The 27,959-nt window shown below is 35.6% G+C and overlaps 6 protein-coding genes across 32 annotated transcripts; all 6 read left to right on the top strand.

The window, feature by feature from the left end:
• The first annotated feature begins 1,720 nt into the window (after positions 1-1,720).
• Positions 1,721-6,250, top strand: LOC104723420 (B3 domain-containing protein At2g16210-like). 20 transcript variants are annotated; one of them, XM_087473965.1, is made up of 11 exons: positions 1,995-2,298; positions 2,381-2,794; positions 2,904-3,191; positions 3,267-3,452; positions 3,546-3,736; positions 3,808-4,135; positions 4,310-4,421; positions 4,550-4,789; positions 5,275-5,545; positions 5,627-5,851; positions 5,943-6,250. In XM_087473965.1, exons 8-11 carry the CDS (start codon positions 4,703-4,705, stop codon positions 5,960-5,962), a joined length of 603 nt encoding a protein of 200 aa, XP_087330091.1. In that variant the 5' UTR covers positions 1,995-2,298; positions 2,381-2,794; positions 2,904-3,191; positions 3,267-3,452; positions 3,546-3,736; positions 3,808-4,135; positions 4,310-4,421; positions 4,550-4,702; the 3' UTR covers positions 5,963-6,250. The 20 variants fall into 20 exon arrangements, with proteins under 20 accessions (XP_087330081.1, XP_087330076.1, XP_087330073.1 ...); XM_087473963.1 differs by having other exon boundaries at positions 1,891-2,794; positions 3,255-3,452; positions 3,817-4,135; XM_087473954.1 differs by having other exon boundaries at positions 1,891-2,794; positions 3,255-3,452; positions 3,817-4,135; positions 5,612-5,851.
• An 8,375-nt stretch (positions 6,251-14,625) lies between these two features.
• Positions 14,626-16,598, top strand: LOC104723419 (phospholipase A1-Ibeta2, chloroplastic). The gene has a single exon (XM_010441794.3). The coding sequence runs from the start codon at positions 14,773-14,775 to the stop codon at positions 16,309-16,311; it is 1,539 nt and encodes a 512-aa protein (XP_010440096.1). The 5' UTR covers positions 14,626-14,772; the 3' UTR covers positions 16,312-16,598.
• Positions 16,599-18,161: 1,563 nt separating this feature from the next.
• Positions 18,162-20,524, top strand: LOC104727981 (RGG repeats nuclear RNA binding protein A). 2 transcript variants are annotated; one of them, XM_087475231.1, is made up of 7 exons: positions 18,162-18,695; positions 18,886-19,189; positions 19,273-19,338; positions 19,437-19,557; positions 19,694-19,849; positions 19,937-19,987; positions 20,062-20,524. In XM_087475231.1, exons 1-7 carry the CDS (start codon positions 18,524-18,526, stop codon positions 20,254-20,256), a joined length of 1,065 nt encoding a protein of 354 aa, XP_087331357.1. In that variant the 5' UTR covers positions 18,162-18,523; the 3' UTR covers positions 20,257-20,524. The 2 variants fall into 2 exon arrangements, with proteins under 2 accessions (XP_087331357.1, XP_087331358.1); XM_087475232.1 differs by having other exon boundaries at positions 18,408-18,700; positions 18,890-19,189.
• A 103-nt stretch (positions 20,525-20,627) lies between these two features.
• LOC104727980 (pentatricopeptide repeat-containing protein At4g16835, mitochondrial-like) lies at positions 20,628-22,898 on the top strand. The gene is made up of 2 exons (XM_087475222.1): positions 20,628-22,416; positions 22,488-22,898. Exons 1-2 carry the CDS (start codon positions 20,836-20,838, stop codon positions 22,896-22,898), a joined length of 1,992 nt encoding a protein of 663 aa, XP_087331348.1. The 5' UTR covers positions 20,628-20,835.
• Positions 22,869-23,633, top strand: LOC104723417 (uncharacterized). Its single transcript, XM_010441790.3, has 2 exons — positions 22,869-23,260; positions 23,450-23,633. The coding sequence occupies exons 1-2, from the start codon at positions 23,014-23,016 to the stop codon at positions 23,461-23,463; spliced, it is 261 nt and encodes an 86-aa protein (XP_010440092.2). The 5' UTR covers positions 22,869-23,013; the 3' UTR covers positions 23,464-23,633.
• A 993-nt stretch (positions 23,634-24,626) lies between these two features.
• LOC104723418 (polycomb group protein VERNALIZATION 2) lies at positions 24,627-27,880 on the top strand. 7 transcript variants are annotated; one of them, XM_087475226.1, is made up of 14 exons: positions 24,627-24,834; positions 24,910-25,042; positions 25,221-25,288; positions 25,391-25,443; positions 25,649-25,702; positions 25,792-25,854; positions 25,938-25,981; positions 26,082-26,212; positions 26,366-26,543; positions 26,648-26,696; positions 26,856-26,939; positions 27,041-27,120; positions 27,298-27,387; positions 27,472-27,880. In XM_087475226.1, exons 3-14 carry the CDS (start codon positions 25,237-25,239, stop codon positions 27,683-27,685), a joined length of 1,092 nt encoding a protein of 363 aa, XP_087331352.1. In that variant the 5' UTR covers positions 24,627-24,834; positions 24,910-25,042; positions 25,221-25,236; the 3' UTR covers positions 27,686-27,880. The 7 variants fall into 7 exon arrangements, with proteins under 7 accessions (XP_087331352.1, XP_087331355.1, XP_087331353.1 ...); XM_087475229.1 differs by having other exon boundaries at positions 24,695-24,834; positions 24,987-25,042; positions 25,391-25,514; positions 27,472-27,873; XM_087475227.1 differs by having other exon boundaries at positions 24,695-24,834; positions 24,987-25,042; positions 25,391-25,514; positions 27,035-27,120; positions 27,472-27,873.
• Positions 27,881-27,959: the final 79 nt, after the last annotated feature.

The following is a 27,959-nucleotide window of genomic DNA, read 5'->3' as shown; positions in this document are numbered from 1 at the left end:
ATAAATTTTTTTATTTTTGGATTATTAAGAATGTGTTGTAGTATGTGTAATATTTTATAGTTCATATATTAAATAATTTATAAGTTAATTTTCTAAACTATGACTACAAATCTATAGTACAGTAAAACCTCTATAAATTAATACTTTATTAAATTAATATTCTATTAATTAATAAACACTACAAATTAATAAATTTTGCTAGTCTCAAGTCGGGCTAGTGTAAAAAATATTAAAATTTGATAAGATAATAAGATAATATTTTTTTTGAAATCCTCATGTGAAATATGGTCCTAATAATATCATAAATTAATAATCATGTAAATATATCTATATATGTTGATATATGTATACTTTAAAATTCTGAATTTTCTTTTAAAACTTATATCTATAAATAATTGTTATGTTGTCTTTTCAAACTATAATGATAGAGAATACTCTATACAATGTCACAAAAATAGTTAAGTTTTTTTTAAGTTTTCAATTTCTACATATGCACCATTTTCATTTTGATAGTTTATAGGGTATTTGTAATTTATTGTCAATAATGTTTTCTAAATATTACAAATTCAATTCTAAAGTGATAACATCTTAAAGTCTAATCTTATTTTGCTAAAATTGTCTCAATTCATAATTTTAAATATTTAAATGATTAAAGTATATATCTATAAATTAATAATTAATAATTTATACTGTAAAATTATAATTATTAATTTATAGAGATTTTACTGTAAATATCACTATAAATTATTAATTAATATCACTATAAATTAATAAAATGTCATGGTCTCAACATTATTAATTTATAGAGGTTTTACTGTATATGAAATAAACTAATAGTTTTAGTGTTGATACTATTATAGTCCAAACCCGCCATGCTAGGCGGATCACGCAACATGTTCAAAGATTTTTAATCTGCAAAAACTTATCATATGAAAACCCGTGAAATTAAAATATAGTATATGAGACTAAAAGTCACTTTTTATCAAATCAGTTTTTCAAATTTAAAAAAAAAAAACAATATCTCTTAACTCACCTCCTTATAAAATAAGAAAATAAAATTTGTATACATTTACAATTATGTTTATTACATTTTAAAACATTTAGTTTCTATAAAAATCGAATATAAATAAAATTAATTTGTTCATTAAATTAATTATTTAATGTCAATGGCATGCCTGTAAATAAATGTCAATTTCAGGATTTCTTTTATAAATGTCTCTAACAATGTATATATAGATTTCGGTAGGTATTTTGTATGCATTTAAGTCATTTTTGAAAGAAATAAGAAATTAGGAGGGAGCATATTTGAAAGGAGATATTAGGCAAAACTCATTTTTCACAAATTCTCTTAAATAATTTCAAAATTTTGAATGTTTTTTTTTCATTAGTTAGATGTATATTCTTAACAATAGCAATATACATAAATAATATTTTAACTTTTTATTCTTATAACTAATTTAAAATAACATAAATGATGTTTAAAATTATAAATACAATAACATTTGTGTTAAAAAATCGAAACTAAAACGTTATTATACATTTGCATACTATCCGTTAATGTATTTTTTTTTTTTTTGAACAACTCCATTTATATATGTATAGCTATTTAGATGATTATTAAGTCAAAAACATCAATCAATCCAACGGGTTAATAATCTAATATGCAGTAAAAGATGGGAACGTTAATATCAATGGGGTTTCCAACTGTCTCCTTTGTTTTGTGTGAATTGTGAATGATTCCATCTTGTACTTATTATTTGCCAGTTTGATGGGTTAGATGATAATGATTATGCAAAACGAAAAAAAAAAAAAAAAAAGGAAAAAGATGAAATTGTGTTTGTGATCGGTTTTGCAAAAGTAACTAAACCAAGTGATTAAACCGATTTATTTAACTTTGATAAGAGAATTGAACTGCGTTGCTCATTACTTTTTTTTTTGTTCAAACGATGATTCAATTAATATTAAACCGGGTTTACAATAAGACGGTTTAGAGCAAGCTTAGCAATCGCATCAGCTTCTCTATTACAGGTTCGTGGAACGAAGAAAAAACAAAATTTTTGAAAGTTGGAGGACAAAGAGAGGATGTCGTGATGCATCCCGTGGAGTTCCTTGGGTGGAGACCCCGAATTTATGGCTTCGATTACTTGTTTAGCATCTGAAGCGATGTGGAGGCTTGGAAAACCTAGGTTTCGTGCGGCTTAGATCGCATGTAGAATGGCCGAGGCTTCTGCAGTCACCGGAGATCGTGAATGTGGAGCGTATGTAGACCCTTGGGCAGAGAATCTACTATCAGCAGAGGTAAAGATCCATCCCAACCCTGCAATGTGCTGCTCAGAGTTCCAGGCAGCATCAGTATTACAAGTTATCATTCCTGGCTCAGATCTGCAAGTGGGTGGTTGGGTCTTCCTGGTTTGGGAGGTTGGGGAGCTCAGCTGAGCTTGATTCCATTCTCGCGCCGCGGAGATGGCCTGTGAAAGGACTTCAATTGGTTTAAGGTGGACATCATTGAAGATTACTTTGTTTCTGGCGGTCCAGATCGACCACAAAATCCAGGGTAGGAGGGGTCCTTGACTGAGTCCACTAGGGGGAAGGCAAGTGAGACTTTTTGTGAGTTCTACCAGTGATCTGAAGGAGGGTAATCGAGTTGGGTCTGGTGGGATCTTGAAAGGGGCAACTTCCCAGATCTGTTTGGCGAAAGAGCATTTGATAAAGAGGTGTAAGGCTGTTTCCTCTCCACAAAAGGGACACTTTGCCAGCGGATTGATGGTACGGTGTGCCAGCTCTGATCCTAGAGGTAAGGCCCCGCTCATAGCTTTCCATAGTAGAAACTTAGTTTTAGGAGATGTTTTTAGGTCCCAGATCCCCTTTTTCCAATTAAAACCTTCATTTAGTGGTGATTGCAGGTTATGGTTTGAGTCTGTATCTATCCGCGTATGATAACCCGATTTTACTGAGTATTCTCCAGTCTTCGTTGGGAGCCATACATAAGCATCAGCGGCGCCTAGTTTGCTTGGTCGGAGTTGTAGGATCTCATGTTCATAAGCTGGAAGGAGGTATCGAATCAGAGGGAGATCCCAGTCCCCTGAGGGGAGAATAAGATTGGCCACACGGAGGTTTTGGGACTCTGCTGGTGGTGGTCCCACAGGAGTGACTGGATTCTCCAGGGAGATCCAAGGATCATACCATAGGAGGTTTGATGTCCCGTCCCTATCACCTTGCCTAAGTGTTGTTTAATGAGGTCTCTGCCTAAACAGATTCCTCTCCAGCCATGGGAGGTGGAGCTCGGTGGTTGACATTCAAGGAAGGACGAGCTGAGGCAGTATTTGCCTACCAGGGTTCGGGCAAGTAGGCAAGAGGGTTTAGTAAGGATTCGCCAACTCACTTTGGCCAAAAGAGTATCATTGAAGCACTGTATATCTCTGAATCCAAGTCCACGTTTATCTTTTGATTTGGTGAGTTTCTTCCAGGACACCCACGATATGCTCTTTTTCTCCGCACTCTTGTCCCACCAGAATCTTGTTAGTACTGACTGAATCCTTTTGCAGAGGGAGCTGGGGATCTTGAAGCAAGACATGGTGTATGTTGGCATTGCAGCTAGGATCGATTTCAGCATGACTAGTTTTCCAACTGACGATAGGAAGCGTGAGGACCAGCTGCAAGCTTTTTGTCGTATTTTGTCCACTATACTGGTGAAGAGATCCTTCTTTTTCCTTCCAAAGAGTTTAGGAAGTCCCATGTACTTTCCCAAACCTCCCTCTTTTTGGATTCCTAGTTGATCTTTCACTCTTGTTCTAACTGCAGCATCAGTTTTTGCAGAGAAGGTGATTGCTGATTTCTGCGGATTGATCTTTTGGCCCGAGGCGACTTCATATTTGTGGAGAATATCAAGGAGAGTAGCACATTCCTCACTGTCGGATTTACAGAAAAACATGGTGTCATCCGCAAATAGCAGGTGGTTGGTTCTGGGACTTCCTTTTCCCACTTTGATCCCAGTCAGTTTGCCCTCAGCTTGGGCTTTAAGGCATAGTCTTGAAAGTACTTCGCTGCAAAGTATGAAGATGAAAGGTGAGATAGGATCACCTTGTCTGATGCCACGTTGAGGAACTACGGATCCCTTCGATGCTCCATTCAGGAGGTAAGAATAGGTTACGGTAGTGATACATTGCATAATCCAAGTTATCCAGAGGGGGTGGAATCCCAATCTTTTCATTACCATCTTGATGAAACCCCATTCCACACGATCATATGCTTTTGTCATATCGGTTTTGACTGACATGAACACTTTCTTTTTTGCTTTTGACGTGTGTAGGTAGTGCAGCATTTCATGTGTGATTAGTACATTGTCCGCGACTGCTCTCTGTGGTACGAAGGCTGACTGGTTTTCAGAGATCAGGTTTGGGAGGACTGGCTGGAGTCTCTTAGTAAGGATCTTTGCTATGATTTTGTAATAGATTGAGCAGAGGGCAATTGGCCTATAGTCCTTCATAGTTTTGGGGCTCTCTATCTTCGGTATGAGTCTGACATGAGTCTCATTTATCTTTCTTGGTAGGACTCCCGAGGTGAAGAAGCTGTGGATCTCCTGTGTTGCTCATTACAAGAGAAAAAAAAAACAAGAAAAAAAAGAAGAGAGTGTAGTGAGAGAGAAAGAGAGGAGAGCAAGTAGAAAGAGCAAAGGTTAATCTGAAATTTTCCAACGAGAGAGATGATTAGGAGGAACCCTGAATTTGTTCGGAGCAAAGAAGAAACGTTTTTCAAGATACTTCTGAGTGTAGATTCTTCACAAAACATGGTAACAATGCTCTCAACTTCAGAAACCATAATTGAGTCGTTTCTTGGAAAGATTGAAACTTTTCGTTTTCTGTAACAATGGGTATTTGTCTAAAGGTGGAATCTTGTTTGCTTAGTTTGGAAAGGTTGAAATTTGTTTCTTTTATCTGTAACAATGGGTCTTGTCTTAATGGTTGAATCTTGTTACATTTGTTATAAAGGTAGAATCTTTTCGTTAGCTGTCTTAATGGGTCTCATATATAACTCACTGGTTTTGCCCTCTCTAACGAACTCACTAGTTTTGTTGCTTCTCTTGGTTCTCTGTCTGACTGTAAAGATCTATGCTTTATCTTTAATGAACATGATTTTGTTTCTGAGATCTATCCTCTGTTCCTTTTCAAGGTCTTGTGGGTTTGTCATTTGGGCGTGTAAACCGTTACTGGTTTAGTTTAATTTCACTCTTCTGATATATTTTTGCCTATTCATCTTGTTTGCGAGCATCTAAAGCGAGCACTCCCTCATGACTTCACGAAAAGCTTCTCCAACAAAGAGCTCCCCGGCCGTAAGATGAAGATCAGAGCGCAATGGGGAAGCTCTTGGGAAGTAGGAGTCTCCAAAAACCCAAGATTCTACTTCATGGAGAAGTCCGGATGGGAGAAGTTTGTGAGTGACAATGCCTTGGGACACAGTGAGTTTATTACTTTCACTCACAAAGGGAAGATGCGGTTTACTGTGAATATCTTTAAGCAAGACGGCAAGGAGATGATGCAAACTCCAAGTAAGACTTGTTTTTCTGATTATGAAACAATGAAATTGGATAATTAAAGAAATTGATTCTTTATAGGTCTTATCAAAACAGATCATGTGGAAGATGACAAGAAGGAAGAGGTGGTGGTATCTACACAGTTAAGTAGAGGAACAAGGAAAAGGAAGCTAAACCTTGGAAAGAAGAAAGCTGAGGAATCCAAAAATTTCACGAGAACCGAGAAAGTGGTTAAGAGTCAGGAGAGATTCTGGAGGTGCCTCTTCATCCTCTGTTGCAGAATTCACCGTCATCATCAGAAAAACATACCTCAAATGGCTGGTATGATAAAGACGAACCAAAGACACTAACACATAGTCTCTTACTATGAAAAACCTGATATGTGAAATCAGTTTTCTTTTTGAGTTTGCAGAAGATCCCAAAGGATCATAGGCAGAAGGCGAAGAAGGCAATATTCAAGATCCATCACTCAAATGGGAGGAAGACATGGGATGTTGTGGTTTGTTTGGCGGAGGGCTACGCATTCTTCTCTGGTGGATGGGCATATGTAGTCAAGGAGTATCCTATTGCTGTTGATGATATCTGCACATTCAAATTCATCAAACCAGACGAGCTGATTCTTGTTGTCTCAAAACCCTAAGAGAGAGACTCGCTAATAATGATGGATGTGAGGGGTGTCTTGGAGAACAATATCTTAGTGAGGCAAAAAAGATTTTGTGATGGTGTTGTCTTAAGTTTTATGTTATGACTTCTTAAGTTTCGTTAAGTTGGTGTATAAAACTTTTCTTACTGTTTGTCGGATGGATCTCTCTATCTCTCTCAACTGTTCATCAACAAGGATATATTTTATAAAATCAAGTTTCTGAAAAAAGTATGAACCTAAAAAACCGACGAAATGACTCGAGACAATCAAGTGTCTCAGGCAAATTCGTGTCTCAAACGACCAGATTACAGTATTCACCAAAAAATGAGAGATCATTCAAAGCTGTCATGATATAACCATATCAGATGAGTTAGTGGCACCGCAGATCTTCCTTACTGACTTTTCAGCAGCTACAAATGCATCTCTTAGGTCAAAAGATCATGGCCTAAGCTTAGACTGTTCTTTAATTTGCCATGACCAATTTATTATCTGATTTTTTATGAATCCAAATTAGACATTCCCTCAATGACAGAGCAGAAGGAGCTGTCAGTAGAAGTAATGCCTTCACTTTTCATTTCCCTTAGTAGCTCCTCTGCGATTTCACCTTCGTAGTTTTTACTCAAATCCTATAACAGAGCATTATAGGTGAGAAGAGTAGCGAAAATGCACGGTCCATCAAAAGATCAGGCTGAAAACGCAAGAGCTATTGATATGTATGGAAACTGATGCACAAAGCTGAGTCACAAACTAAGACAGGGGTTCTTCAAAATAAAACTTCTTTATTAGATAATCTGTTTAGTAAACTTACAAGTTTCACTCAATCAATTATCTAATCTCTCTTGTTCATGAATCTATACCCAATCCAAGAACCTCTCAAGACAAACCCCTTAGTCCCCTTAAGCGTTATGCTTTCCTACAAGAACCCACATAATCTTAATGTCTAAGAATTCTCTTGCTCTTTTTCGCTCCCTTCTACAAAGGCTTAGCCCCCTATTTATACACAATAGGTCGTGGCCATACAAGCTTAAATTCCTATTCTAATCCTAATAGGAATTGCCAAATCTCTTTGCAAATTTCCTTTTCTTTTATGGAATAGGAAATTCTTCATCATGTTTCCTTTTCAACTAAAAAGGAATCTCTTCATGCTTCTAGACTCTTCTCCAAGCTTCTAGTTTTCATAAACTTCATGGTTTGAATGTTAATCGCCTTAGCTGCTAACCTTCTTTCAGCTCCATGTTATCTGCTTCGTTGAACTACTTCTTGTAGTACTCTGAACTAGTGCAGTGACTATATCAACATCTTCATATCTTCATCTATGCCTTTCATAAATGTCTTTTTATTTTTCTTTTCATCTTGTTGTAAAACTCAGTTAAGAATACATCAACACATGCTTCATTCACATGCCTAAAACTTTCTCAAACAACTCATCGGCTTCCCTCATTTTATTTCTTCTACACAGGAAATAAATAAAAGCGATGTATATAAGTAAACTGCGTAGGCTGAACTCCATCTCCATCGGTGAGCATTTCGTCGTGCAAAGCAAATGCTTTCTTTGCATCTCCATGCTAGCAATATCCATTTATGAGTAATATTGTAAGTAACAGAATCCAGCGCAATACCCTTCTCTTTAATCTCATGTATCAGTATTTCAGCACCTTCTATCTTGTTCTCCATAAATAAACCATGAATATATCAATGTGTTGTACGTATAAAACGTCGGCTCCATACCTTGTTTCCCCATCTCATCCCTGTAACTTGTAAGCTAAAGTTGTCTCCAAATCCCCATTGTTACTACAACCACGGATCAAAATACTGGTAGGAAACAGAGTCTGGAACCAACCCAATCCCCTTCATCTCCCTCGGAGGCTCTTCCTTCATTACATAACCAAGAAAGAATCGGATTGTATGTCTGCACATCTGGTTGAAAGCCTTTAGATTTCATTTCACTGGATAAACAAACGAGCTCCTTGGATTCGTCCTCTCAAAGAACAAGACTGTTGTAAGTGACAATGGTAGGCTTAATTTTCCGAAACTCTCCATGTTCCATAAAAATTCTTTGGCCTTCTTCAGTTGTTTACATTCGACCTAATCTCCATCCTATATATATCTTGCATTGAGTATGTGATGTGTTATTGCACAAATGTGCAGCTTACGTGTCATTAGTATTTTATTTATGATGTTGACTTATTCTTGTGTGTTAGTACTATTTTAGTATTTTCTTTAATTTACATGGTCGAGCTCGAGCAGTTACACAAATGTTCAATGCCGCCGCCGTTGCACTCTCTTTGGATTTGTGACGAATACTAGTATCTTATTGGTTACAGCTTACAAGTAATTAATGACATAATTGATTGACATCAAAGGTGATTTCAAATTCACCCAAAAAAAATTGAATAACTACTAGTGTACTTATTATTAACCAAAGCTGATGAACCCAATCCATAAAGTCGGTTTAAACATCCTTTTTGTATTTTTTTTTCTTGCATTTTAACAAAATGTAGAGAAACTCATGAGTTCAAAATATACCAAATAATAAAAACGTATCATCTAAACCCCAATTGTTTTGGAATAGAAATTATACCCAATTGTTTTGAATATCACAGTAATAATACCAAACTGTTTTGGATAAAAATACACTATATTTTTAAAACCTGTCATTTAAAATCTAAAACAATTAGTGTTGTTATTTTCATACTGACAATTTTTTAACCAAATCAAAATTCAAATTTTGTCCCGGTTATCTAATTAATTATTAATTTTTAATATAAAAACTCTTAATTTTCTGTTTACCATATCAAACCGGGAGTTGATCCCGGTTATCTACTTCTTTCTCTCTTCTTCCTCCTCCTCTGAGAGGCCGACTTTTTTTAGGGTTGGATAACCTATTATTGCCTCACTTAGTGAAAGAATGATTCCTAAAGTTCCTGAGAGTTCTAAATCCTTTCCCTTGAAGCTTTTGTGCATGATCTTGTGAGATCTGTATGTGAGAGTGGAGATTTGAGGCAAGAGGCGTGAGAGAAGCGGTTGGTGGTGTGATTTTCGTCATGGTTGTGTCAGAATCTTTTTGTTTAAGAGGTGAGTACGGAACCATAACTTATCTAAGCGATTATAGAAAAACATAAAAAAGTAGAGTGGTAAAATTGTTTAAATGCACTCAACTAATACTCTAGGTAGGCAATTTGATATCACAATGTAGCAAGTTGCACCCCACAAAAATTTTCTGTTGGATCCGCTCTTGATCCCAAATAATAATTTTACCATAATACTTTAATTTGAAACAATTTATTCCGCACATAGTCGGGGTTGTTACCTAGTTAATTTGTGATTTGTAAAAAATCATTTAAAATCTTAATAAATGTGGGGTTATTGGATTTAATTTTCTTATAAATTCAACAAAAGATTTGTGTTATTCAACTAAAACAAAAGAATCTATGATTATTAATGAATTCAATTATTATGTTATTGTCTATTGGTTTATGATTTTATACACTTCTCTTCACAAAATAAAATCATGAAAATTATGAAACTTTTATAAGTTTATGGAAAAACTAATCAATAAAATCATAGAAAAAGTCTAACAATCTTTTATAATCATATCGCTCACTTTCTATGATTTTATTGAAGCCATAAAAAATCTTTCTAAAGTTGAATCCAATAACCCCTTAAAGAATTTTGATGTTCCTCATAAGTGTTATATATATATATTTATTTATTTAATTTTATGTAATTATTAATTAATGATACTAATGAGACCATATGCTCTATTTTTAAAGTTTGTAATTCTCATGCTACACTTAAGTTATGTCTACTTCTGTTTTTATTTTATTTTATGTAATATAAAAAAGTTTATATGATTATGATATGCTCTATTCTTAAAGTTTGTATTCTCATGCTACACTTATACTATTTCTCTTAGATCCATATATGTATGCATAATAAAACATGGAAAATCATAAATATCAAATTTTAAATAGATATTTTTTTACAAATAATCAATATTTTATCTACATATAGGATAATAAAACAAATAGTACATTTGTGCTGTCGTAAAATTAAGTGTATAAAATCATGTACTATTCAACAAATAGTAGTCTAACAAAAGTTGAAATTTAACAGAAAATAATACATAAATATTAATATATATTTTCAACCATAAATTATTTTTTTTTCTGTTTCACAAAGAGTGTCATTTTGATATATTTCACACAAATTAAGAAAAGTTTGAATTATACATGTTTGCCCCTATTTAATTAGTTAATGATCTAAACTCAATGAAAGCTATTTTGGATTTAGGAGTAAAAAAATAAAATTTAGCATTAAAACACTTATTGGAAATGTAAAATGACATTCTTTGTGAAACAATTTTTTTTTAAAAAAAAAATTGACAAGGTTTATGAAACAGAGGGAGTAAATTACAAGCTTTGTATAAAACTTTCATTGCACCACCTAGCTAGATGGTTGATTAGCTATTTTTGTTACCCATTTACAAATTAATGAAAGTTAGGTGTTCAATATTTTTTTTAATATAGAATAAATTAATACTTTTCAAAAATTATATCATCTATTGTAACACGAATATCGTCTTGTGATTTTATATTGGCATAGTTTTATAATTATGTTTGCAATTGTTCAAATTAGTCATCTAGCTAACCATTGAATACTTCCTTGATATAAAATAAAAAAGAAGTTATTTTAATTAGTTGAAAAATAAAATACATTTACTAATAGATCATTTTATGGAGTATTTTATTTAGGCTCATTAAATGGCTGCTATTGCGTCTAATTGAACGGACGAACAATTTTAGTCAAAATTATGAATCGACAGGTCTGACTTTTCCACGTGTCATTAAGACAGCTGAGATGGACAGTAACCGTAACGGTTCAATTCAACACGCTTGGTTTGAGAGACTTGAGAGTTCATTCCAAATCCATCTTTAGCGATTACCAACAAAAGAAACAAACAAATTAGAATTACAATTTTGACATTTGCAAATTCCTGTTCACACAAAAGTTGATACGTGTACCATTTATGTTTAACAACTTTACTTGAAAACTTTTACTATCTACAAAAACAAGCATATACAATTGTTGAAAAGGTGAGTCTATGTATATAACTAGGTTTTACTAGGTGATACACTACGAGTCTATTATTTTATTGATATATACTGTTAACGGTTGTAGGTAGAATTTTATAGAAACTCTTGATTCGCAAGTTGAGAATATATATTTTATGATTTGTTAGTTATGATTTAGGAATGAATGATCTGACATATTCTTATTATGATTCTCAATTGATATTATTGGATTAATAGTATACATTTAAAGCTAATAAGATCTTACCAAATATGTAATCGTTTATTAAACGCAAATTAGATATTTCCTAAGATGTATTCATCTTGAATTAGTTGTTATATTATAGGGATGTGATTAAGAGGATGTGATTACATAATTTGGGTTATCAATTCTTTTTGTCAAACTCGGCTCTAAAAATTCGGCATGCAAATTAGATCTTTCCTAAGATACAATGAGCATTAATTGACATTAATTGGATATAAATAAATACGCTATGGATTAAAAACCGGTCCAAAATATTCAGTAATCTTAAGGAGGATCTGGATAATTGAATCGGTTATAATTTTAGTTAAAAACCCGACCCGAAGTTGGCAAAAAGTGATGACACCCTATTGTACTCCAAAAATGTAATCCGAGCTCTATATGTGGATATACTTGTTTGGTTACAAATATCCTAAGACAATTTTAAATATATATCCGTTTATAAAAATTCAAGTCACATTACATGCTAAAAAATCTAAAATTTTATTAACTTTATGTATTAAATAGTAATTAAAATAATTAAAAATAAGATTAAATAAAAATGAAAGGAGAATTATATTTTAATCTAACATATTGATTTAAATTAGATAGATATATTTTAGGAAATTAATATTATTAAATAAGGAAATGATTGTGTTTGGTTGTAAGGGTTGTAGAGAATTTAGCTGAGACTTGTTTGAATACAAAGATAAGAGAGGATGACACAAAAATGTACCTCAAAAATGTTAAGATAGATGTATAAAAAGGTCTAACATGTGAGTTGAAAATTTCCAAATTTATGATGATTCCAGTTTTCTTGATTTGGTGGAAAATGCATGCGATTTGCAACATGAATATTTAACCTGTTGTTGTCCAATAAATATATATATATATATATATATATATATATATATATATATTAATTTGACCTGTTAATTACCGTGCATGCATGATAATATGAGTACGTACTGCCTTATGCATTTGGATAAGTTTAATCAAGATCTCGTGTATGGAGAAGGGAACGAGTCTTTCATATGGCGAACGTCACAACTACGACAGCATGGCATCAGTACGTCGTTTCTTTTAGACAAATATACTCCTAACAAACTAAGTTGAGTTTGAGTTTACACTTTAACTTCACAAATTAAGAACGGTTCGTCAAGTTTGGATGAAAAGTGTCATTTATACAATTCTACAAAATGTAAAAAAAATCATGAGAATTTGTTGTTTATGTCAAACGTTTGAACTGGTTAGGCAAAAGTATAATTCCCAATCTTTTTAAATGTTAATATTTTGGAGGTTAAAAACAAATTATGCAAGATGGAAACTCTATTAAAATAATGTAAGATTTTCAACAAAAGATATTTGTGTATTGTAAATTTATAAATCTAATCACCAAGGAGAAACAAATAAGGGAAATATTATTGGAGAATTTTTTTAACCAAAAATCAAAGTAAAAAATATTTTAAATAGGTATATATATATATATATATAATACATGAGAGCTATTTTAACATTTTAAAATATATGTTTGACACAGTTGTGTGAAATGCAATATATTTGAAGCCCACATTTGGACCGAACGGTAGGAGTTGGTAAAAGGTTGTCTACCGTACTTGCAAGCACTTTATCACTTTCACACCTTAAGTTCGTACGTAACGACAACCGGTTTGGTAACAAAAATAAAATATAAATGGAATTGATTGACCAGGTTACAATTTTATACTGTACATACCAATCCAAACAAAGTCCTTTTATTTATTGTTTTGTCAAAGAGAAATAAAGTCCTTCAATTAGTTCGTCAAATACAGTTGAACCCAGCCTACGCTATTTGTTATCCGCGATGTCCTTTTAGGAAGCCTGGATAGTTTGCATGTTTGTCTTTGGCTCTTGAGTAGCACAATGTACATCCATCTCTTTATTCGTTGCTAAGACAAAAAACATGAATCCAAGGTTAACTGCTTGATCACCAGCCCCGGCTCAATGGGATGGCAAGAAGTGACTGTTTTTTATTAAAAAAAAATACTCTACAGAAAAGTCCTTTATTCGTTATTAAGACAAAAAAAAAAAAAAAAAATGAATCCAAGGTTAACTGCTTGATCAGCTTGACATGCTGTTTTTTCTTCCTTCTTGTACTTGGTACATGTTTTTTCTTCGGGACTTGGTACATGTATTTTCGTAAATAACTCTACCGTTTAGTCGTTTTAGTTTACATATTAATTAGTGTGCAAAGTTATTCTTTTTTTTTGGTTGCAAAATGACCCTTGATTAACTCATCTTCTCCACAGATATCCGGGAGAAGCTGCTGCCTGCTTGCACTATGGTTTTCTCAACGATTACTTCACTTGTAGACCACATGATCATATCATAACATTAACACAAATCTTAAAAATCATAGAACCGATTTTACAAAATTGATAAAACTGGTTGGATTAATTTATTTTAACGCCCCTAGCTTAAACTTTCGAGCACACAGCAAAAATCAAATGGCTTTTGCAAACCTTTTTTTTTGTTATCTCCTATGGAGTAACAAAAAGAGGCCAATATTTCCTTTTTTTTTTTTTTTTTTTTTTTTTTTTTTTTTTTTTTTTTTTTTCTACTATCGATTGTATCTTTCTGGCTTTATAGGAAAATCCGACCATCCTAGTATTGTAGTATAGGAAGACGGCTTAATAGACCAGTGCTCTATCTATTCTAACTCACATAAAGATTATCAAATTAAACTCGTCATTCTGACCGAGAATAAACTAAAAATCAAACTCGTCCATCAAAAAGGCAGATATATATCCATCATCGAAGAACAATGTAGTCCTCAAATTAGTTTTGAGTTTTAACTGAGAATACTGTCTGATAAGTAATAATTGTATTGATTAAATATCAAATTACATGGTCCTTGATCCTTACTAGTCCTGTAATACGATATATCATTTGCATGTGCAAAAGAATACTATCAGGACTTTTCTTGAAGACACACGGAACTTATGGAGACTTTCAAGGAAACGGTCCAAAACATTCTATAAAACATAAATGGCCAGCCAATACGGTTTCAATAGTTCCTTTAGAAAAAAAAGGATAAATCAAATAAAAACAAAGTCTAAGTCAAACAAACCATGGTCGAAATTGGTAATAATAACATTCAAACTCCAGGCTGATGTAAATTACGTCACAGCCACCTTCAACGTTTTCATTTAAATACCAAACTTAGTTTCATTCTATCTCCTGTTCTTGTCCCATCAAAACTTGAGCCATCATCTCTTCTCTCTCGGCGCGCAATAATATAGTTCACATGCAGACACTTACGCCTAACGCCGACATATTCCACCCAAAACGCATTCGTTTCACTTGCAGTAACCAAACCTCCACGTTGATCCCGACGAAGCCTCTCTCTGTTTCTCCGGCGAGAAAGACCAACAGAGAACATCTCAAAAACCTCGAGAACGTTCTCAAAAACTCGTCGAGTACTTCTATAGATCATATCGAAAATGTAACTTCTCGTCAAGAGAAGACGAATACATCGACGTCGTCGCTACTAGGAGGTTTGAATTTGGCACGAATCTGGCCTCAGATGAAAGCAGCCGTCGACGAAATGTCTCCTAAGAATCTGAAGCGGCTCCAAAGGCTTCTCTCGAAGTCATCGGAGGAACGTTCGCCGAAGAGTAAACTCGGGTCTAAATGGAAGGAGCTACACGGGTTAAACAACTGGGCCGGGTTGTTGGATCCGTTAGACGAAGATCTCCGACGAGAGCTCGTCCGTTACGGAGAGTTTGTACAAGCGGCTTATCACGCCTTTCACTCTGACCCGGAAGGGTCGCCGACACACGTGGCGTTACAAGATGGGTCGTTTAAAGTTACGAAGAGTCTTTACGCCACCTCATCCGTTCGTTTGCCTAAATGGATCGATGACGTTGCACCGGATCTACGGTGGATGACTAAACAGACGAGCTGGGTTGGTTACGTGGCGGTCTGCGATGATCCGAGAGAGATCCGACGGATGGGGAGAAGGGAGATCGTCATCGCGCTCCGTGGAACCGCCACGTTGCTCGAATGGTCAGAGAATTTCAGACCAAATCTCGTTTCCATGCCCGAACCCAAACCCGATTCATCAAACCCGACTCGACCCAAAGTGGAATGCGGATTCAACAGCCTCTACACTACGAGTAGCCAACACGGTCCAAGCCTCGCCGAGTCTTTAATCGGAGAGATCAGCCGGCTCGTGGAGCTCTACGCAGGAGAGGAGCTGAGCATCAGCGTAACCGGACACAGCCTCGGCGCCGCGATCGCTCTTCTCGCTGCGGATGACATCGCGGAACGTGTCCCACACGCGCCTCCGGTCGCGGTGTTTTCCTTTGGCGGGCCACGAGTCGGGAACCGCGAGTTCGCCGATCGTTTGGATTCGAAAGGAGTGAAAGTCCTACGAGTCGTGAACAGCCAAGACGTGGTGACCAAAGTCCCCGGGTTATTCTCCGATAACGAAAATAATAACGGGAGAAGTCGTCCGGGGGGTATAATGGAGATGGTGGAGAGGAACAACCCGTGGGCTTACTCGCATGTGGGAGCAGAGCTGCGTGTAGACATGAAGATGTCTCCGTACTTGAAACCGAACGCTGACGTGGCGTGTTGCCATGACCTGGAGGCGTACTTGCACTTGGTCGATGGTTTTTTAGCATCTAACTGTCCGTTTCGGGCAAACGCGAAGCGGAGTTTGAGGAAACTGTTGGATGAGCAACGGTCAAACGTCAAGGTTTTGTACACAGGAAAGTCTTTGAGATTAAACCGTTCTGTTCACGATAACGGAGATGTTTTGCCTAGTCCGTCGTCGTCATGAGCACTCTGATTTATTCTCTATTAGTAAATATTTTTTTTCTGTTTTTGCTATATTTATATTTCTTAAGACTATGATATTCATTTATTATTGGTGGTGGGAATTTATTTATTTCTTCGTTTGTTATAATTTCTTTGTCGTCATTTCGGTGATAATAATTAAAGTTGTGTAGTTTAGGATTTTGGGTTTGTTTTAACAAATTGTGTTTTTTTCCACAAAAGGTGTAATTTGTAAATATGATAAAAAAAATGGCGTTGCGTGGAAGCCCAATAAACTAAGATGAAATATAAGGTGTTGGTACTTGGTATTCTATTGTTTAATGTATTGACAATTTTTTCTCTACTTTTTTGTAGAGTATATTAATAAAGAGCAAAATAGTTTTTTTTTTTTTTTTTTTTTTTAAACTACGTGTGAAAAAAAACTTTAAAAGACACTGGTATTGAAATGAATGGAGTATATGTTTGAGCAGCAAAATAGTGTTGCAAATAGTATAAAGATCGTTTCTTTATGCATTAAAAAGTTATTAATTCATTGTAGTATGTAAATATTGTAAATTATAATAAGTATTTTCATATATTGTAAATTACTAAATTGTAACATGCTAAATGCAAAATTAAATTGAAAGAGTTATTTTTAAGTGTGGCTAAATGACCACATTTGACCCTTGAACGAATATTAGGTTAATTAAAACCCTTTAAACAATGAGATTTGTTTTAGGTGCAACAACCAGCAAGTTATTGTAATCTCACTTTATATGAGGAACACTACATCATACGGCTATATATAGGCAACAAACACTAGGAATTTAATGTTGGAAAACTAAATAGTCTTATATTATCCTATAAAAAATGTTTCATAATGCATCAAAATGATCAAGTAAATATATTGTAAATTGTAATGAGTATTTTCATATAAGTAAGAACACTTAATTGCAATAATAAATCAAAATTTACTGAAAAGGTCCCATGAAGAACAATATTTTTGGCCAATAAACGAGGTTTTTTTTTCTTTTTCTTTTGGTCGTGAAAATGGCCAATAAACGAAATAAGTTATTGTTTTCTTGATCGTACTACTTAAATGTGGTTCATAATACACGGTTAGAGCAATTCCAACCGAGACTGTGTAACAACAATTATAGTGTTAGTGCACTCCAACCGAACGGTAAAACAAACGCTATTTTTCTTAGTGTATTCACCATGGTGTAACACTATTCACAAAACACTAAAATATATATATTTTTTTGTGTTTTTGATTTAAAAATATATCTAAATTATTGTTTATCAACTAAAAACCAAATATATCATCAACATCTTTAAACCTATCTTATTACATTTAGTAATATAAACTATTAACTATAATTAATATAATATAAAATAATAATTGCGATAAATTTTCAAAATAAATATCAAATTTAATAAGATTAAAAGTTCATACTAAACTTCAATAAAATAGTGAAAACATAATATTACAAAATTAAAACTAAACAAACATAAAAATTAAATGCAATAAGATAATTTTACCAGACATAATATAATTTTTAACAACAATCTAATTTTCAAAAACAACGCTCGGTTTCAAAAAAATTTAGTACGATACAGACAAATTAAAGATTGTGAAGCACATATTAAACTTCAAAATTCATTAATTGAGCATCTGTGGTCCGAATTTACTAATTCTGGAAATTAGTAAAATGTAATTTATTTTTTTTTAATTTTAAAAAGGATTTTCTGTTATTTAAATTTATTGATTGTAATTTTATATCAAGTTGTACTGAATTGAAATAAATATTTATTGAACTATTAAAAAGAATTTTAATAATAACATAATTATCAAAATTTTGTTTTTAGTGTGAAATTTTGTGTTGTGTTGTGTTATCAAAAACTTTTTGGAACACAAACACACTAAATTTGATGTTATTGGTGTTTTATAGTTGAAGATGCTCTTATCCACCACCGTTTTTTAGCACTCCAAATTTTTACTCACATAAAAAGGCAAGAAAATATATACATATATTTCCCCACATTTTTATTTTCATTTATCTCTCTATCTCACCAACTCAAACAAACCCAAACAAGTTCCTCTCCCCCATTTCGTCTTCTTCATTCTGACGTTTACTCTTTTTAGATCTAATTTATCCATGGCTTCCTGTAATCACTAGTAGTGACTCAGTCGATGTGTGTTGAAGAAAATTAGGGTTTTAGATCACTCAAAATATATGGCAACTTTGAACCCTTTTGATTTGTTGGGTGATGATGTTGAGGATCCGAGCCAGTTCGCCGTTCCCATCGAGAAAACTGATAAGTCCAAGAAATCTGGACCTGTTTCGGGCTTGCCTGCTAAGTCAACTCCTAAGCTTCCCTCTAAGCCACTCCCTCCTGCTCAAGCCGGTGATGTTTCTTTCTTCTCATATAAAAGAAAATCAATACTTTAATTAATAAAAATCCGATCTTTATTTACTACTGGAGTAAGCTGACTGTATTGTTGTTTGAATTCTCTTGATTATTCATTGAGTTGGGTATTGTTGGTTGAGTGATTGGGATTGGTTATCTGATTAGTTTTTGATGTTGTGTTGATTAGTGAGAGAGGCAAGGAGTGATGCTCCGCGTGGTGGAGGCCGTGGAGGATTTAGCCGTGGTCGTGGTGGTTACAACCGTGATGATGGTAACAATGGATATTCAGGAGGATACTCTAAACCCTCGGAGGAAGGAGGCGTTTCTAAGTCTTCTTACGAGAGGCGTGCTGGTGGTGCTGGTGGTGGTCCTCGTGGTTCTTTCCGTGGAGAAGGTGGAGGTGGTGGTCGTCGTGGTGGATTCAGCAATGAGGGTGGTGACGGTGAACGTCCTCGAAGGACATATGAGCGTCGCAGTGGAACTGGCAGAGGGTCAGTCTTATTCTGTTTGTTGCTTACTCTGCCATTGAAATGACTGTCTCAGTCTCATAAGTTGGAGTTTATCTTTTGGATAGGGGTGACTTCAAGCGTGACGGATCTGGTCGTGGGAATTGGGGAACTCCAGGGGAAGATTTAGCTGCGTAAGTATTTGTTTCTGATTGCACTTGTTAAAATTGTATGTATCTATGTGATTGTGATTGGGAATTTGGACTAAAAGAAGCTTCTCTTGATCTTTAAGTGAGACTGAAGCAGTACCTGGTGTTGACACTGAAAAGGCTGTTGGGGAGACGCCAGCTGTTGATGCTGATGCTAACAAGGAGAACACTGCTGAAGTTGAGGAGAAAGAGCCTGAGGATAAGGTAAGCAGAGAATGGAATAGAAATGCTAGGCTTCTCTTTACTATTTTCCAAACTGGTTTCATGATATAAAACTCTAATATCCATTGTATAAGTTTCTGAAATCTCACTGATTGGTTATTGACTTGTGTTTCTACAGGAAATGACTCTTGATGAGTATGAAAAAATACTAGAGGAGAAGAAAAAGGCACTTCAATCATTGACCACCTCTGAGAGGAAAGTTGATACCAAAGTGTTTGAATCAATGCAACAACTGTCAAACAAGAAGGCTAATGATGAAATCTTCATCAAGTTGGTAAGACATACCCTCTATCATTTCGTTATTGTCGTCTAGTAACCTGCATAAAAAGAATCTGAACCTTCCCTTTTATCTATTTCCCAGGGTTCTGATAAGGACAAACGCAAAGATGACAAAGAAGAGAAGGCTAAGAAGGTTTAAATCATTGTCTAATCTGCCATTTGTAGAAGTCAATAAGTTTGCTTATTGATGTGTTTTCTGATTTGCAGGCTGTGAGCATCAATGAGTTTCTGAAGCCAGCTGAGGGTGAGAACTACTACCGAGGAGGTCGAGGTGGCCGTGGACGTGGTGGTCGTGGTCGTGGCCGTGGAGGTGTTTCTAGTGAAGAGCATGGTGGTTACCGTAATGAAGCTGCGCCAGCCATTGGAGACACTGCTCAGTTCCCATCTCTCGGGGGCAAGTAAGATCTATCTACGAAAACGTCGAAGCTCATGCAGCATCGTTAAAGGATATTGTGCGAGGGTTTACTGTTTACCGGGTCTCTCGTTGTCAGGTGTAATTGTTTAGGTGTCGTCAGTTTTTAGATTTTATGCAAACTTACGCCTGATGGTTTTTGTTTACTTTTGAAAACTACACTCTTTTGTGTTTACCATTTTAGTCTTTTTAGTTGTTTTCTTACTTATGAAACATGTTTTGAGACAAGACATACTTAAATGTTATGGGTTTTGAGTCTTTAACTCTGGCACCTTCCCTCTCATATCTGATCGTGTTCATTTTGACATTGTAGTTATAAGATACAAAGTTGTATATAACAAGATTGTCGCATCGGTTGCTTGAGAAAACTCGGATTCTCGTAATGGTTGCTACTAGTACATACCAAAGGTTCTCGTAAGGTTTTCATTTTGACATTGTAGTTGTATATAACATGATTGTCGCATCTGTTGCTTGAGAAAACTCGGATTCTCGTAATGGTTGCTACTACATATACCAAAGGTTTTGTAGGATTTGAACATTTTCTTGTGTTGTGTCATAAACAATGAAAAATGCTTTCTCGCTTCAACACTCAACAGCCATTGAACCGCTGTAAATTTCGATTCTTTCCGCGTTCCGTTGGAAACCCAGATGCCACTTTGGTGCGATCGTCATCATGTTTGTCTTCCTCTTGTTCATCGCCAGACCCATCTCTGGTTCGCTCCGATAACGTGACGCTTCAAACGACGACTAAACCTTTTGCCGAAGACCAGATTTTTCCGTTGAACAAGATTATAAGCAGATATGTACGTTCAGGAAATATAGATGGAGCTCTCAAAGTGTTTCACGGGATGAGAGCTAAGAACACCGTTACCTGGAATTCTCTGCTCGTGGGGATTTCCAAAGATCCAAGCAGAACGATAGAAGCACACCAACTGTTCGATGAAATCCCTGAACCAGATACTTTCTCTTATAACATCATGTTGTCTTGCCACGTTCGTAACGGAAACCTCGAGAAGGCTCAGAGCTTCTTCGATCGGATGCCATTCAAGGATGCGGCTTCATGGAACACGATGATCACAGGGTACGCACGAAGAGGTGAAATGCAGAAAGCGCGGGAATTGTTCTACTCCATGACGGAGAAGAATGAGGTTTCTTGGAATGCAATGATCTCTGGATACATAGAATGCGGGGATTTGGAAAAGGCATCACATTTTTTCAGAGCGGCTCCATTTAGAGGCGTTGTGGCGTGGACGGCGATGATCACAGGGTACATGAAAGCCAAGAAGGTTGAATTAGCTGAGGCAGTGTTCAAAGACATGACAGTGAAGAAAAATCTTGTAACTTGGAATGCTATGATCTCTGGTTATGTTGAAAACTCTCTGCCAGAAGATGGATTGAAGCTTTTCAGAGCTATGCTTGAGGAAGGAATAAGGCCTAACTCGTCTGGACTAAGCAGTGCATTGCTTGGATGCAGTGAGTTATCAGCGTTACAGTTAGGGAGGCAAATCCATCAGATAGTGTGCAAATCTACATTGTGTAATGACGTAACTGCATTAACGTCTTTGATTAGTATGTACTGCAAATGTGGAGAACTTGGTGATGCTTGGAAACTGTTTAAGGCGATGAAGAAGAAAGATGTTGTGGCGTGGAATGCGATGATTTCCGGGTACGCTCAGCATGGTAATGGGGAAAAGGCTCTGTGTTTGTTCCGTGAGATGAGAGATAACGAGATCAGGCCGGATTGGATAACGTTTGTTGCGGTTTTACTGGCATGTAACCATGCAGGACTAGTGGATATTGGGATGGCGTATTTTGATTCGATGGTGAGAGATTACAGGGTAGAACCGCGGCCTGATCACTACACGTGTATGGTTGATCTTTTGGGTCGAGCTGGGAAGCTGGAGGAAGCATTGAAACTGATAAGATCAATGCCGTTTAGACCGCATGCTGCAGTGTTTGGGACGCTCTTAGGGGCTTGTAGAGTTCACAAGAACTCGGAATTGGCTGAATTCGCAGCTGAGAAACTGCTTGAGCTAGACCCGAGAAATGCAGCCGGGTATGTGCAGCTCGCGAATATCTACGCATCGAAGAATCGTTGGGAAGATGTTGCAAGGGTTCGCAAGAGAATGAAAGAGAGCCATGTTGTGAAGGTAGAGCGAGTCAGAGTTCGATTCTTTATTCGAGTTTCAAGACTCTAAATGTATTCGTTTGATTGTTTCAGGTACCCGGATACAGTTGGATAGAGATTCAAAACAAGGTTCACCATTTCAGATCAAGTGATCGGATTCACCCGGAACTAGACTTAATACACAAGAAACTGAAGGAGTTGGAAAGGAAGATGAAACTAGCTGGATACAAACCGGAGCTAGAGTTTGCTTTACACAATGTAGAAGTAGAGCAAAAGGAGAAGCTATTGTTATGGCATAGCGAGAAGTTAGCTGTTGCATTTGGTTGCATAAAACTCCCTCAAGGTTCACAGATACAAGTGTTCAAGAACTTGAGAATCTGTGGTGATTGTCATAAAGCAATCAAATTTATCTCGGAGATAGAGAAACGAGAGATCATGGTGAGAGACACCACAAGGTTTCACCATTTTAAAGATGGGTCTTGCTCTTGTGGCGATTACTGGTGAAAAGAGAAGACCTTTGACTCTCCCCATTGGTCAAACCTGACTGTATTTAAAGACGTCATTGTGTGAAAAAAGTTTCGACCTTTGACTTGTCAAGTTGCGTTAAGGAGAGAGAGAGATGCGTAGATCGACGAGTGGTTCAAGAGTTTCGGATCAGTTTCCGGCGAAGACCCCGTCTCCGCCTCGATCTCAGAGTGTTGCAGCTATGGACGATGATGTGGAGCTGCTTTTGCCTAGGTACGACCCGAATTCTGAAGCGGGGAAGAGAGAGAATTCAAGATTCAGATCTGCAGAAAACGTCATTCATCTCATTCCTCTCATTCTTCTTCTCTGTGTCGTAATCCTCTGGCTCTCCTGTCATTCAGGTAAACCAAGGAACTGATTCAATATCTATGAGTCCACAATTGATCTGTGAAACTTAATTAGTAATTTCAGAAAGACCCATATGGATATTTGGGATGTCTCTCTGTAATGTTAGAATCTTGTGTTCAATTATGGTTTCATTTTGTTCGTAATAATCCTAATGCAGTGATGGATTTGGAAATTGTGAACAGGTTCAAGGAGTTGAGTTCAAGAAGCAACATGTTGTCTTGTCTCCATGGGAACTCAGTTTTGGGTAAGGAAACCATTTTTTACTGCCGGTGAATTTGTGCCGCAAACCATACGTATCTCTTGCATTTTTTTTTTTTTTGTTCTTTATACACATGACTAATATTTTCTCATATAGTCCTTTTTTTTAATTTAAATGTACAACTTTTATTAGTTTGTAATAACGATTTCAACATCACACAACTCAATATAATCATCATTCTATTGGTTAAAAACAAAGATCAATTTCAACTTAGCTAACTTTGTATGTTCCTGTGAGTTTCAGCGATAACTTTGTATCAGAAACCGTCCACGTTATGTGGCAATTGACCCCAAAGAGATCCTGAATATGGTCTTTTAAAAACCCTCTAATGTTGTGTTGTAGTCACTGTACTGCCATTGGTAAAAAAGGTAAAAAGAAACCAATTTTAGAAATATTAGTGGATTAATTTAGTCCAACTACGGTTTAAAAAATGGGCCATAGGCCCACAATTAGAAACAAACTTAAAAACCCGAAATATTATTTTTACATGTTCTCTATTCTCACAGTGAAATTCTCTCTCTCCCAATCAAAGCTTCTTCGAATTTTGCTTGCTCTTCTTCTTACACGACCAATCGGAATTTTCGCAGCTTTCAGGTTTGTCTCAAATCTCAATTTAGATCGGATTCAGAGTAATAACAATTGATAAAACCTAATTGATTTCGTTAATATTGTATAGAGTTTTAAATATTTTTCTGTAGATCCGGAATCCAATTTTTACCTTCTTTTTTCCTATACATACTGATAGCTTTAAGAAACGGAGCTTTGTTCTGGATTTTAAGATTTCTTGAATACACATTTACTCCAAAAATATCACACAATTTGATCTCTGAACTTGATGTTTCAACAAAGTTTCTGTTTTTAGAATCATTGCTTAAAGTGTCATTCTTTCACATCTGGTCCTGAGAGAACTCTGATCCTTCCAGATAAGTATGATTCTTCTGCTAATTAGCATTGGATAATAAAGGTTTTCTTAAAATACGCCTACTCTTGCCTGTGTCTTCAATGAACTCTCTTAGTCTAGGTTGCTAAAAAAGTCTTGTGCTGCATCAAACAGGACATTCTCCAAAAGCATAACATCTGTTTCTCTGGTTCTATTGCAGATATTTTACGAAGCCGGATCTAATTGTTGCACTAACCTCATAAATCAGCGCTGGACATCGTTGATTGTAATTGAAAACAAGAATGTGTAGGCAAAATTGTCGCGCTAAGTCCTCGCCTGAGGAAGTGATTTCAACTGATGAGAATCTCTTGATATATTGTAAACCTGTTCGACTATACAACATCTTTCACCTTCGCTCTCTATGCAACGTATGCTTTGCCTTCCTCTCTCTCATCATTTTTTTTAGCTCAGTAACGACTGTATTCATTTAATCTCCTGTGTAGGTTATGGCCTGAATCATGGCGAGTTTGTGCTTCGTTTGTCTCGTAATGTTATTTGAACTTGTAGTTTGTTGTTGCAGCCATCGTTTCTTCCAAGATGCTTGAACTACAAAATTGGAGCAAAGCGCAAAAGAAAGTATGAGTTTCTTCTTGAATGTAGTTGATACTGTGATATGTTCTTTATCTAACTTCTGATATGGAAGATGATGGCTTATTTATATTTGTTGAGTAGATATGGACATAATGAATGGTTTTCTAATTCTCTTTGTTCATGCTGTACACTTATATTTTTTCAAAATTGTGTGTTTGGTTAGGTCAAGATCTACTGGGATGGTAGTGTTCAACTATAAGGATTGTAATAACACTTTACAGAAAACTGAAGGTTAGTCTTTTTCTGTTCTTTGACAATATTCAATCTCAATTTCTACGTTTGTCTCTAGATGATTCTTTTATTAATTATTTTTTCTTCTGTATTGTCATGCAGTTAGGGAAGATTGTTCTTGTCCATTTTGTTTTATGCTATGTGGTAGCTTCAAGGTGGGCAACTATTAAAACTGAGGTTTTTCTTCCGAGGCTAACACTGTGAAATGCTACTACCGTTTCATGATGTATACTTGCAGTGTGCGGTTGCATATTTTTGTGTTTTTAGTTTTTCTTCTCACTCTTGAACTGCTGAGTGTGTCTTTGTCTGAGAAAACATGTTCAGATGGAGCTTACAATCCATTGTCTTGTGTCTATGCAGGGGCTTCAGTTTCATTTGAATTCGTCTCATGATTTATTTGAATTTGAGTTCAAGGTATATGTGGTTTTATGGAATTTCTTGTTTTGCTATGTCTTTTTTTTTTTTTTTTTTTAAAATGTTAAAAACGGTCTTTCCTGTTGTAGCTTTCTGAAGAATACCAGACAGTTAATGTTTCTGTAAAACTTGATTCCTTCATATTTGATGAGGTCAGTTACTTTAAACTTGGTAACTTGGGAAATCCTCTTGGTGGTGAAAAGTTTAGTTTATATTCCATCCTTCTTTGTACCAGGAAGAAGGAAGCGATGACGATAAATTTGAGCCCTTCTCTCTCTGGTAAATCTCAGAACCCCTTGATAAAAATACCTTAATAGCAGTAACTCCTTGCTTTTCTTGTCAGTACTTCTCTATAAATCCAACCATAATGTTTTTGCAGCTCGAAACCTCGTAAGCGTAGACAAAGAGGTGGCAAAAATAACACAAGACGACTTAAAGTTCAATTTTTACCACTGGATTCACCCAGTTTAGCTAATGGCACAGAAAATGAACTTGCCCTACTGAATGATGGTAAAATCACATCTTCTTCTGTGGTATTCCTTGTGGCTTTAAACTTCATATTAACAGGAGAAGATACAATGGCTTGATTGGTCAGTTTTTGTCCTTCTTCTTGCGAGGGTAATTCTACCATTACTGATGTACAAAATGAATGGCATGCTACAGGAAACCGTGGTCTAGGATATCCCGAGGCAACTGGACTGTTTGAGATGACTAGAAACACTCCGCCTGCCATAGCTCATTCTTCTCTGGGCGCTGATGCAAAAGTTGTATTAACAAGCGAAGCTGTGGTCTCTGCTACTAGGACAAAAAAGTTATCTGCTGAGCGATCGGAGGCTAGAAGGTTTGTTTTCATCCAAATTGCCATTCCTGTTGTTATGAATTGTTCTTCCTATAACGGATAAGTGTTTACTGTACTGCCATATTAACCGAGAAAATTTCTTCCAGCCACCTGCTTCTTCAGAAACGCCAATTCTATCATTCTCACAGAGTGCAGGTGATTCAAGTTCTTGCACCTACTTCTTAAGCATTTTCGTTATATTTCCGGCTATGATATCCTATCAAAGCATACTTGGTCCCGACGTGAAAAATATTATGTCTATGTTGTCTCTATTTTATTGCCACTAACCAAAAACTGAATGTTTCTGTGACAAAGCCAATGGGGCTTGAACAAGTAATGTCTGATCGGGATAGCGAGGATGAAGTCGATGACGTTGTTGCAGATTTCGAAGATCGCCAGGTATACCATGATTTCTTTCTGCGTTCAATTAAGTAGACAACATGAAAATGGTGTATTCGATATAACTTGCTAATGGCTTTTGAAACTTAAAAAAGCTGCAGATGCTTGATGATTTTGTGGATGTGAATAAAGATGAAAAGAAATTCATGCATCTTTGGAACTCATTTGTAAGAAAGCAAAGGTAAACTACATTTCTTACACTTTGAAGACACACACACTCACAAGGCTCAAAGTTTATTGTCAGTATCTACTGACATTGAAACGAAAAGACCTTATGTGTTACAGTACATATACGTTTGTAATGATTTTGGTTATGGAACATTATGATGCTAAAATCATATAATGATTAATGTTGCAGGGTTATAGCAGATGGTCATATCTCATGGGCATGTGAAGCATTTTCAAGATTTTACGAGAAGGAGTTGCACAGTTACTCATCACTCTTCTGGTAACCTCCAGAAATTATATATAAATACACCAACTACATACACATTATACACTTATCAGTTTCTGAAAACAATATAAATTCCAGGTGCTGGAAATTGTTTTTGATCAAACTATGGAACCATGGACTTGTCGACTCAGCCACCATCAACAACTGCAGTACCATCCTCGAGAATTGCCGTAATAGCTCAGCCACCAACAACAACAATAACATTGCGGATCATCCCAATGACATAAGCAACAAGAACATTGACGGTATGGATGTTGACAACAACAATGACAATAACACCAGAGACAAGTAAATTAAAATAGGAAGATCGTCGATTTAGATGATACCGATTTATCGGAATGTAACTTGTTCTTGTTTTATTTTAAAAATATTTAGGAGCAAACAAAGATGTATTCAACTGATTTACATTTTTCAATGTATTCTGCCTAATTTTTTTTAAAAAAATTTAAAACTGAAAAATATGAAAAGTTTGCGTAACTTTTTACTATTGTTGACTTGAGAAAATCTATCCTAATTAGTAAAAACTATCAAGTAAAATAGCATAAAAATAGGAAAATGGACAAAAT

The sequence above is a fragment of the Camelina sativa genome, chromosome 11 (assembly GCF_030686135.1).
Source record: "Camelina sativa cultivar CO46 ecotype springtype chromosome 11, ASM3068613v1".
Taxonomy (NCBI): Eukaryota; Viridiplantae; Streptophyta; class Magnoliopsida; order Brassicales; family Brassicaceae; genus Camelina; species Camelina sativa.
Note: the sequence above shows the minus strand (reverse complement) of the source record. Positions and strands in the feature narration are given on the sequence as shown.